Here is a 12,212-nt window from a genome sequence, read left to right as displayed (position 1 = left end):
CAATTGAACTGGGAGAGCACGATATAAACTACCGCCCAAGAACGAGTATCAAAGGGCAGGCGCTGGCTGATTTCTTACTAGAAATTCCTGACGGAGGGAACCCGGCGAAAGAAAAGGTGTGGGTAGTCGAAGAGGCCCCTACCGGCGACGGTTCATGGACCCTGTACACGGACGGGGCGTCCAGCAGGGAAGGCTCAGGGGCGGGGCTGATCGTGACCAGCCCAGAAGGAAAAGAGGTAACCTACGCGCTCCGTTTCGACTCCCATACATAGAACAACGAGCCGGAGTACGAGGCACTGCTTGCAGGGTTGCGGCTCGCCAAATAGATGGGTGCGAAAGCTGTAACAGCACTAACCGACTCAAGGTTAGCAGCGAACCAAGTCAATGGGAGTTTCGAGGTAAGAGACCAAAGGATGGGAAAGTATGTAAAAATGGTAAAGCAACTGGTAGGATCATTTGGCCAATTTACAATCAAGCAGATACCCAGAAGTGAGAACAAGAGGGCAGACGCTTTGAGCAAGCTAGCGTCCACTTGTTTTGACCACCTGTCAAAGAAAGTTTTAGTGGAGGTGCTCCAGGAGAGAAGCATCGATGAATAGCAGGTGAACACCTTGACCCCCGCTGGACCCACATGGATGACACCGTTCCGGGAATACCTCCAGAGAGGAGTGTTGCCAGATGACCATGACGAGGCCAGAAAAATACGTATAAAGGCGCCCTCATACGCAATGGTAAACAGGGAATTATACAAGAAGGGATTCACGTCTCCATGGCTAAAATGTGCAGATCAAGCCAGGGGGAGAGAGATATTGCAGGAAGCACACTCAGGGAAGGTAGGCGCACATGAAGGGGCGAGGGCTTTGATAGGAAAGGTGCTACGAATGGGGGTATACTGGACGACGATACATCAAGACGCGGTAGAAGTAACCAAGAAATGTTGCGAGTTTCAGTCTTACGCCCCAGTCCAGGCGAAATCCCCGGCGCCGCTAAGCAACATATCCAGCCCATGGCCTTTCTACCAGTGGGGCATAAACATAGTGGGTCCATTCCCAGAAACACCAGGGAAGCTGAAGTATATGGTGGTAGCCGTGGATTACTTCACAAAGTAGATTGAAGCTGAGCCACTGGCATGCATATCTGGGAGGCACATGATAAAATTTGTGTGGAAAACATCATGTCCAGATTTGGAACACCTAAGGTTCTCATCAACGACAATGGTTTGCAATTCGCTGAGAACCCATTCAGAGAATGGTGCACTGCCAAAGGGATAAGCCAACGCTTCACATCGGTGGCACACCCTCAAGCGAACGGTCAAACGGAGGTGTCCAACCAAACCATTGTCAATGGGATCAAAAAGAGGTTGGACAATGCAAAAGGGAATTGGGCAGAGGAGATACGAATGGTGCTATGGTCATACAGGACTACACCACGGAAAAGCACAAAGGAAACCCCTTTCAGCTTGACATATGGGACTGAAGCCATGCTCCCCATGGAAGTGGCAGTGAATACGCTAAGGGTTGCCAACCCTGATGAGGGAAGCAACACACAAGACCTGAGGAGAAACTTATCCTAGAGGAGAAACGTGAAGAGTCGGAAGTACGCCAAGTTGCGTATAAACATGCAACATAAAGGTATTACAACCAAAGGGTAAAGGAGAAGGCCTTCAAAGTGGGCGAGTATGTCTTGAGGAAAAATGAGGCCAGTCGGGCACAACCCCAGGGAAAGTTGGGCCCAACATGGGAAGGCCCATACAGGGTCACAGAGGCAAACAGGAACGGGGCATACATGTTAGAGATGATGGAAGGAAGGCCCATTCCAAAAACATGGAATGCTAGGAACCTAAAGAAATATTTTTTCTAAGGAAGAGGAAAGATGTAACCCTAGTTGGTTGATGTTCCATTGAGTATGTTGCACCCTAGAGTACTTAGAGTACGACTATCCATGCTAAGTGACATGAGAATTGATACTCAGTGTATTTCTATGTTTAAAGACATATATAGAATTTCATGCATAAGTGACATGAGCTTAATACTTAGTGTATTTAAAAAACCCGCGGTTAAATAATAATGCAATTGCTGATCTCTCATACTTAGTGTAATAATATCCAATGATTGAATGATGAGTGCTAAGTGCATTCAATGTGAACACTTAGTGTGTCAATGGTAACAAAAACAAGGCAACATGTTTGGCACATCTTGAGCAACATGCAATAAACGAATAAGCCAAGCACAAAACAAAAAAGTAGATAGTAGATAATGCTTAGTGCATGCCAAACATATATATAAAAAAAACATTGTTCTTAGCAGTTCAACCATCGTAAAGCAAAACACAAACTAAACAAAATGAAGAAATATCATGGCTCCGAACTATCACCAACAACCTTATCACCAACCACAACCCCCTCCACAGCATCATCCTCACCTACTTTCCCAGCCAACCCACCAGAAACTTCCCTATCATCCACCACTTCATCAACATCATCACCTCTAACACCTGCTCGATCGTCACCACTAACACCACGATCTTTCCCATTCCCTCCCACACCAATGTCAATCACAAGCACCATCTCACGACCCGCAACATCCTCAGGAGTACCCTCTGAACACAAAGAACACAACTCTCGCAAACCATCAATACCCATCTCTCCCAGACCTAACAAACCTACGTGATCCATGCTAGCGAAGGACAACAGAGCATCACTTACGCTAACCACAGGCCTGACAGACAGCGAACCAGCACCCGCCTCCCCACCTTCACCACCTCTTGAAGTTTTCTGGACAGATTCAAACCCAGCCATATATGCAACACAACGGATAAGACTGATAGCATTGGTAAAGTCAGGATGCTCTATCAGCTTATCAACGATACGCACAACACCGATTTGCAACAGCCAATCCAAGTCTCGACGAGCAGCGCACACATCTTCTTGCAGCGACGACACAAGCTTGTCACGGTCAATGGCGTCACGCTCGAGACTCTCAACCTGGATCATTAAACCTTCATTCATTTGAGTTAGAGACTCAACCTTGGCCTCCAATGCAGCCCTAGCCTCATCAAGAACATTCTTCTCAGACGCCAGCAACTCACACTTCTTTTCAGCTGAGCGAAGATCGTCGGCAAGCTCACCCAGGCGGCGCTCCAGGCTTGCCACACGCGATCCACAGGTGGCATGAGCAGCCTACATCTCGCCGAGGCTATGGATGGGCCGGGAACCTGCAACAAGATAGCACATCGTCTGTGCAGCAGCATAGGCCATGTTGTGAGCATGGGCAGGGCTACCCATCACATCCATATCCCCCATTGCAGCTGGAGGGAAGGCATGGCGCGAGAACTCCAAGGCATTGGCACAAACAGAAAGACGAGAATCATTGCGAAGATCCCAAGATGGCACAAAAGCCGTCGACCCAGAAGCACCATCACCAGGGCCATCATCTTTGGAAACTGTAACTGGCCCGTGGGGACTGAGGCCTTTCGCGGGAGAAAGCTTGAAAGGGACAAACGGAACACTTGGAGAAGGGATTGCAGAAAAATCTGGAAAACCGGGCAGTTCAGTCGCCCTATTGACTCCCTCAGACTGTTGCACGTCATCATCGGGAATCACAACCACGCCAGCGGATGTGGAGCTCACTGGCGTGGAACTCATCGAGCTCAGCAGACGAGAAAAGCTGCGCCTAGTATGCACCCTCTTGGGGGCTGAGGGAGCACCAGTCACCGGCTCACCCATTGCCTGCATAGCTTTCCGTTTCGCCTGCATCCGCCAAACGTCAGCAATGATACCCTCTTTTCTGTCCTCACTGTCCTCCGGGGAAGGGGAAGGAACACCGCCCGTTGGCATAACAAAGGAAATTGGGCGGGCAAGCAATTGACCTTCCTCAGATGCCGACGAGCCCGCTGGAGGGACAGGAGGAGTAGGGGTGTTGAGACGATCTGCCCGACGAGGAGGGGGAAGACGCTCGAACAGATCCACCTCACGAAACTCCAGTTTTCCTCGATAGCGTTTACGCAGCACCTCATCCATGGATAAGGAAGACTCAACACCTAAAGAAAAGTAGAATGGAATGTAAGTCACATGGAGACGGTTAAGAGAAACACCAAAAAAGTAAAGTAAAGAGAGAAACAGGACGAATGCGACACTCACCATCAATGACGGAATAGAACACCGCCATCTTGCCATGCCGCCTCCAGGAGGGGCTCATCCCTACCCCGGATAGAAGCGCTTCAGAGTAATCTTCAGCGATTACCTGCACACTTTTCAGGTAATCGGCGACTTCTTGATTGTGAGGGAAGAGCTTAGGGACAATATCGGCGAAAGCATTGGCACGGTAACGACCACTCCCAACCAGTTCTTGATTCACCCACAACCACTTGTCTTGCAAATTCTTGGGGGTGCGCCCATCAGGAACTAGGGCATGTCCCCCTCGCCGGGCCGAAAAAGTACACTTATCTCCGGTAAGGCAGAACCGGAAGAAGAACTTGAAGACGAAGTAGTCCGGAACATACCCAATGGCTCTACAGATCATCTCGAAGGCAACCACTTTGTTGACAGCAGTAAGGGTCAACATCTAAAGACTACATCCATCCTTCTGAAGAACCTCCTCTTGGAAATCTGTCAAAGGAAATCGTATGCCAGCGTCTAGGGTTTTAAGGAAAACCCCGATTTTTCCAGGGGGGGAGAAGAGATGGAGGAGCCAGCAGAGGGAAATTTGACACCTTCTAAAGGAGACAAGCCATAAGTGGCCTCCAACTGTTGATACTCGACGGAAGAAGGGACAATTCCGGGAAGATTAGCCATGAAAGGAGAGAAAAGACGAATACGCAGGGAAAAGAGGGAAGAAATGGCGAGAATCATTCTCTGTAAATCCCCTTTGAAGGAAAAGGAAGGGGCGGGACATTCAAATGCCTGACATGCTGACATAACCGTTAACAGTCAGGCGCGGTCACGTTGCCATAAAGAACGGAGTAATGAAGGACACGCGTCAATCAGTTAAGTCCAGAACGCCGTAACTAGCGCTGCAACGCTACGACTACTGGACTGGGGGACTTGATGGTGTGCCTAGGGCAGCACATCAGAACTGCGTCCAAGCCCTAGAGCCGGGCACACCAGCCAGGCTCAGCCCAGCAGGCTCAGCGCCCGCTGGCACCCCCAGGAGCGGAACGGACAGGCGGAAGGCTCGCGCCCACCAAGTAACGCTCCTTGCTCCAAGACAAAAGATACGGTCAGGAGACAAAGGGCAGGATCAGAGCATTATCGTCGGAGCCAATGAGAGCGCTCTAGCGGTTGAGGGCACACGACCCTCCAATCAGCGCCTCTGACCTTGTCTCCTCCAAAAGTGATCCTGTCTGGTACGGACCAGGCAGGAGTGTTGGGTATAAAAGAATGTGCACACAAGACCAGGGAGGTAAGCTCTCTAACCAATCCTGAAAGAACATACACAAACCCTAAGGTCATCCTAACTTGACCGTCGGAGCGTTCTCCCGGGAACCCCTCCCGGGAAGCGGCTGACGGCCCTTGTTCTTTGTGATCTTGTAGTTATAACCAGGCAACCGAGGAGATCTCATCCCAGATTCAGAAGCAAGGTCTCATCCGGGACAAGGTTCCATCAGTCCATTTAACGTTTTCCTAGGTTTAAACATTAGACAGAGTTTTGAGGGTATTTTCATCAACCAAGATGCCTACACGAAGACTTTGCTTGAAAATTTTGGCATGGTGGGTGGCTCGAAGGTCAAGGTTCCAATTGCATTCGGAATGAAGCTAACTTCATCCTTGGACAAGCCTGTATAGCTGATATAATTCTTTATCGACAAATGATTTGTTCTTTAATGCACCTAACAACTAGTCATCCAGATATTATGTTTTTCGTTTGCTGTTGTGCCAGGTTTTAGGAAAATCTTCATGAACCCCATATGATTGTTGTGAAGAACATATTTCGATACTTAAAAAGAGTGACCTCTCTTGGAATCTGGTACCATTTAAATTCAAGGGTTCTTTGTGCAACCATTCTCCAATGCGGATTTTGGTGGATGTGGTATCGATCATAAAAGCAGTTCTGGGGGATGTCAGTTTGTAGATGGAAAACTTGTAAGTTGGCAATCAAAGAAGCAGACGTGTGTATCCCTATCTACTATAGAAGTTGAATACATCGCAATTGAATCATGCACTTCTCAAATCATTTGGATTTAGAATCAACTAAAGAACTATGGGATAAACATGAAGAGGATCCCTAACTGTGATTCAGAAAGTGCTATTCGCATATGCTATAATCCAATGCAACATTCAAAGACAAAACATATAGCACTGCGATACGATTTTCTAAAGGATCACGTAGAAGATGGAAATGTTGAAGCATACTTTGTTAGATTCTCTGATCAACTTGCTGATATCTTTACAAAATCCCTAATTGAATCATCGTCCCATCAAATTTATAATTGCCTGGTATGATCGAAGCGGACTCCGTTCAGAAACCTGGTTCGTAATTGGAAAATATTGTTTAATATTCCGAATGGTTCCGAGCTTCAGAGCATCTCAGAATCTACTATTTAGTAACGATTTCGGAATATGATGTATCCTTTGTACGTTAAGTGTCTTCCAATTGATTCTGAGTTTCGGAACCCTTCGGAAGTCACTGTTCATTTTTTCTTCTGAATTTATTTTCTTTGTATTTTTATTTATTTTTTGTTTTTCTTTTATGTGATTTTAGAAAATTCAAAAATCAAAAATATTTTCTTTATTTTTTTATATCTTTTTCAGAAAAATCAAAATTACAAAAATATCTTTGTTTATGTTTTATCTTTTTTAGACAATCCAAAAATTAAAAAAATATTTTCTTTATTTGTGTGTTGTTTTCAGAATATGTTCTTGTCTTAGGTAAACATCCCTGTTATTTCAATTCAGAACGATGGGGAAGGTATAAAATTCTGAATCTTTGTACTAGCTAAGTGTCCCTAGAAGCATGTTGTTGCTTGTTGACCTATGGCCCTGAGACTCTATGTTTGAAGCCTTAATGAGACATTCATTTTGATCGTTTCTTTCCAATCAGGCTAATTAATCACATAAGTCATTGAGCTACCTTACTCTTCTCATATTGAGTTAAGAGTTGATTGCTTACTCCTTCGTTTATAGCAGCGGTACACCTTCATCAGAACTATCTTACAATTTCTCCATGATATTCACTTTCACAATTGTAACCCTTGAGACTCTTAGAAATTACCAATAAGGTTTATGGATACACAATATCTATGTTTATGATCTTCAAATTGTTATGACCACAATTCAAGTGAAACACAAAATCCGAAACACATTTTTTCATTGATGGTGAACAATTAATATGTTCTAGATAATTTCACCAATGAATTGACGATTAAAACCTACATGGTTTATACCTTTCATAGTTTGAATTCTCATTTTTTTTATTTTTGAGTGATCTTTCTGAAGAATTCTCGACCCAAGACTTTTATTCCCAAAGAATCCAGGTTTTATTTTTCTTGAGATTTCACTAATATCCAGTCAATTATGAAATATTCGAAGCTTACTTGTTTTAATGGCTTCAATGGTCAAATAAGTACTTCATTCGGATTTTCAAACTTTTGTTGAGTTTTATAATTCAATTGGAGCTTCAGCCACCCATATAAGCCTATGAAAGAAGCCTTTCATTATTCCTTCACAAATAGATGTTCATAATTCAACGGGAAACCACACAAGCACTTTCGAGTCTCTCTTAACTCCAAAGGAAGAGATCTTTGCCCGAGATCCAACTACTTTTGTGTCGATTTTTAATTGACATCACATAATCCTACAGATATAAAATTGCATTATTTCTTTTTCTTTGGCAAACTCTTGCACAAAAATCTTTATGATTTTTCTAAGTCTTGTTCTGATTCAAATTGGTTACTAATTATTCCAACACAGGTTATGATGATTGGTGATTGATTTCTAAAGAGCAGAATTGAAACGGTGGTTTATTAGGGATAAGATTTCAATCAGGCGTGTCAATTTTTCCAATCACTGACATCACGCTCAGTTACAATGTCGCCTGACACATAACAACTTCACTTTATCACATGCTACTTTTACGGGATATAGGAATGTCCAACGGTGGGATTTTCTCTCTCCACTTATCATAGATGTATAAAAAGTGTTTTCGACAATTTATTTCTCTCACCGCTCACAAAAAACTGTCAAAGCAGAACCCCTTTTTCTATATACTTACTGTTCATCATCTTCTTCACTGATTCCATGGCTGGTTCAATTGAGAGTGCATCGTTTGCTGACCAATCGACCTCTATCATCATGCTGAATGTGAAACCTTGTTAGAACTTGATCCTTGATCTCACTGCTTTATGCTACAATGAAGCCTTATGACTGATGATTAAGTGTTCGCGCTTCTCGGCACTGGCTCAAGCCTTGACTAGGGCAGAATCCATTCCTCCCATCCATCTTTCAAAGGCGTTCTCCACTGCATCTTATGTTCTTTCTGATGACGTGATTAATTTTGAGGTTGACTCTCGAAAAACCTCCATTACCAAGGATGGATTCTGCAAAATGCTAGGGTTTGGTACGTTTGAGGGCCTGGTTGATCCCGATTTGAGTTTTTCTGTTGATCTCATTCACATGTTTTTACAAAATGGGCTATAATGGTGAGCTTTCTTTCATATCCAAGTTCAAGAACTCTAACCTTCCTCCCGTATGGAATGGTCTTTCCACCTTGTTGTTCAAGAGCTTCTCTGAATGCGTTGCCGGCTCCGACAGTGCAAGTATTTACTACCATAATTTACGGTTTGTATCACAGCATCAACTTGAATTATGGTTCTATTCTCTGGGCATAACTTATTTAGAGCACATCTTCTACCACTCACAATACTTCAATTTTATGTGCTCGATTCTGGTCCATTATCGTCAAAAGAGCCCTGGTTCACTTTAACATTTCTTTTGCTGATGATGTTGTTGTTGCTGCGATTCTGATCCTATAGACGTTAACATGTATGTTTTACGATCCTACTAAGTCTAGTTTCATTAGATCGATTCTAGAGGTCATGCTCGTAAAGGTGCCTTGTTGATAGAAAATTTTGAGAAACACACTTGAACAAACATTAGAACAATTTTATATTGCGGAATTTAAAGTTTAACTCAAAGGGTCATAAAGCTCAACAATAATAAAAGTTAGAGTTAGATAGTTAGATGATTAGATGCAGAAATATAAGGAAATATAAATGACAACAAGTATTATATCAAGTATACACTTAAGTTGATTCTTAACAAGGAATGCAATCAGGCCAAGTTAGTAAGTGAGATCAAACTTATTGATTAAGTCAAGATTGACTTGCTCCGAAGGAGAGCTTTAGATCTGTTATATTTCAGATTATGTTTAGTAGAGTTTAGAGAGTAAGAAGGAGATGAGAGAGTGAGTTATGAATTTCAAGAGATATGAGATTCAAGATGCGTAGATGTGTAGATTTGTATTCATTCTGAAAGAGAGAACTCCTTTTATAGAGTCTCAAAGATTACAGTCGTCCTATTTGTTTAAAGTTGCCATGCAAGGCACATTGGATAAAAGGGAGTACATTTTGAAAAACAGATAAAAGACTAAGACTAAGTGCTGATGACGATGACTATAGTTGCGGTACTCGACTGCGGATGAGAGAGTTGTTGTGGATAAGGGAGAGGCTGAGATTTGGATTACGTTTAAGACGGTCACTTCTATGTTTTAACAATTTCCTCCTAAGTGACCTCTTGAACTTCCCTTTATTTGTCAAGATTTAGGAACTTGATGAGAATCCACCAGAAATTTCTTACTTCTCCAAGCCAGGTAATCCTTCTTGAAATCTCAAACTTGACTTTAGCAGTTGTATGATTTGACTTATTACTGCGGTTTGAATTAGATCAAGTTGATTCCGAGTGAGACAATGAATGCCAGTAAAAGGAATGAAATATTTAATTTCATCATTTTTGCATTTGAAAATGACTCCAAGATCTGGGAAGTTTGTTGCTCCAAGAGATCCTCCTTGAAAACCTTCAGTCAGCATTAGGGCTGATTATGAGGTGGAAGGTTAAACTTTTGAGCAAGTGCGGTGTGAATCTCTACATCAATTTTTACAAAATCACAAAAAGTTTCTGTCAGAAACGTGCTGGCCCTTTCAAATGCAATTTTCATCTTGGGATTGTTCTCTGACTTGTTTTGAAACATCCTTGCTATCAGAAAGACTTCCTCCGGGTTCATACAGGGATAGTCAGTTTGGGTTCATACATAGTCCTAATTTCTTCTGGTGAGAGTGTACTCGATGAAATATGCTTTCACGAATTTTCGAAAATTTGAAATTCTTGACTGCAGTGAGTCTGTAATTCGACCAGATTTTTTCAATTGTAGACCCATGCTTGGCATGGAATCTGTTGAGTCTTTCAAATTCTCAATGCAACCTCTTATCATCAAGTAGACTGTGGTCAAAAGATTCGAATACTGTGAAGTATTTTTCATTGGGAGAGATGGGAATGTCCCAATAACCGTCATGAGGGGGTTCTTTGTATGTGAGGTAAGGCTTGTAATCGTCATCAAGTAATCTTCTATGTAGATTGAGCCAGGAGTTGATAAGGGATTCGTCCATTGTGATGTCAAAGTTGTTTTCCCTCCAGACCAACTCAACAAATTTAGCTGATTTCCAGTCAACTTTCTTCTGTTTGGTTGCGGGTGAGTCGAAGGAGTGTTCGGATGACATATGAGAGGCTAATTTTTTGTCATGGGGGGGGGGGGGAGTCATCGGTCTCTTGGGAGAGGGATGAGATTCTCAAATTGTTTGTTATTGCGGTGGTGACTGATGCTTGGACTCTTCTGAGGAGAGGGAACATGTCTTTTCTTTTGTAGAGATGGTTGCGGTGAAGGTTGTGGAGTAGGAACTTTTTCTTGAATGATGGGATGTTGATGACTAAGATTTGTTTGCATGGTAGAGTTTAGATGTTGGTGCGGATGAGAATGTTGATGAGAGCTGCGATCTGAGTCTCTATCTTCACTTCCCCCTCTTGAGGAAGGAGCATTTGGTTCTTCCTCAAGCCATTGCTGAAGACCATCAATCTTAGTACACACTTCGTTGAATTGAGGTTTAAGTGCATCAGCAAGTTGTTGATTGTTTGGAATTGCGGTGTTGAAAAGCAGTTTATGGATCTCCTTGGTGAGTTGTAGAATTTCCTAGCCATGGACGTTGGATAATAAAGAACGGCGTAAGTTGCTGATGGTTGACTGCAGGACTGAAATGGTGGACTCATACGCATTATGAGTTTCTTCGACAGGCTTCCTGGATTGAGTTGATTGATCCACGATTTTCAATTGAAGTTCGGACTTGATTGCAGATACCTCTGAGATGAGACGCTCTGCAGTTGCTAAAAATTGTTGATGATCAGCTTTATAGTTGGAATCTAGGGCTTGAATACCCATTTCAAATTTAAGAGAGATTCTCTCTGCAACAAGATGTTCTCTGGCTTCATGTCGTCCAACGCGGTCAATGAGGGACTACGGTCTAGGAAAGTCCTTCGATTACGTTTGAGAAGATTTCACAGCAGCTAAGATCTGATCAACTTTGTCTTGTAACTTCAAGAATTCTTTTCTAGAGACGGATAACTTCTTGTTCTTGTTCTTCTTCTTCTCCTTACGCTTAGAGGTTGAGTGCTGAGAACCGCTTGATTCTTCTTCTTCATCAAAAATCATGAGATCATCAGAGGGATCGGGTTGGTTTACCTCATTTGTGTAGACATCGTCAAAACCGAAGGTTAACCCGTAACTAACTTCAATCATTGAAGACATCCAATCCTTAAATTTTAGAATTTTGGCTACGTTGTTTACATTGCTAATTGCGTCAACCCAATACTTGGTCACAATTAGAATTTCCTGTTGCTTTTGTTGAAGTTGCTTGGTTTGTTGATCTTTCCTTGCTTGAAATGCCCTACGGAAAACGACATACTTCTTGGCTTCGAATTCAATGGTTGGTTTGTAGTGTTCCCAAGAGTTATCAGATTCATTACCATTAATTCCTTGAAAACGCACCGAGGTGTCCTTCGGGTTCACGGATCCTTGTACATTTCTGCTCACCATGCCTAAACCACTTGTATTAGATGTACGCAGAGTAGGATTTTTGGATCTTCCTCGGTCTCTTTGACCCGTGGTCAAGTTTGTCCTGGCTCCGTTCTAGCATGGGCTGAATAATTGCCCTGCGGTTGGAAAGGTGTATCG

At 43.1% G+C, this 12,212-nt stretch overlaps 1 protein-coding gene across 1 annotated transcript; it reads left to right on the top strand.

Annotated features, from left to right (window-relative positions):
• The first annotated feature begins 728 nt into the window (after positions 1-728).
• Positions 729-1,573, top strand: LOC145064338 (uncharacterized). Its single transcript, XM_079011807.1, has 2 exons — positions 729-1,072; positions 1,183-1,573. Exons 1-2 carry the CDS (start codon positions 729-731, stop codon positions 1,571-1,573), a joined length of 735 nt encoding a protein of 244 aa, XP_078867933.1.
• The last annotated feature ends 10,639 nt before the right edge of the window (positions 1,574-12,212 follow it).

This window comes from Lactuca serriola, chromosome 7 (assembly GCF_051521515.1).
Source record: "Lactuca serriola cultivar US96UC23 chromosome 7, Lser_US96UC23_V15, whole genome shotgun sequence".
In the NCBI taxonomy this organism is placed as follows: domain Eukaryota; kingdom Viridiplantae; phylum Streptophyta; class Magnoliopsida; order Asterales; family Asteraceae; genus Lactuca; species Lactuca serriola.
Note: the sequence above shows the minus strand (reverse complement) of the source record. Positions and strands in the feature narration are given on the sequence as shown.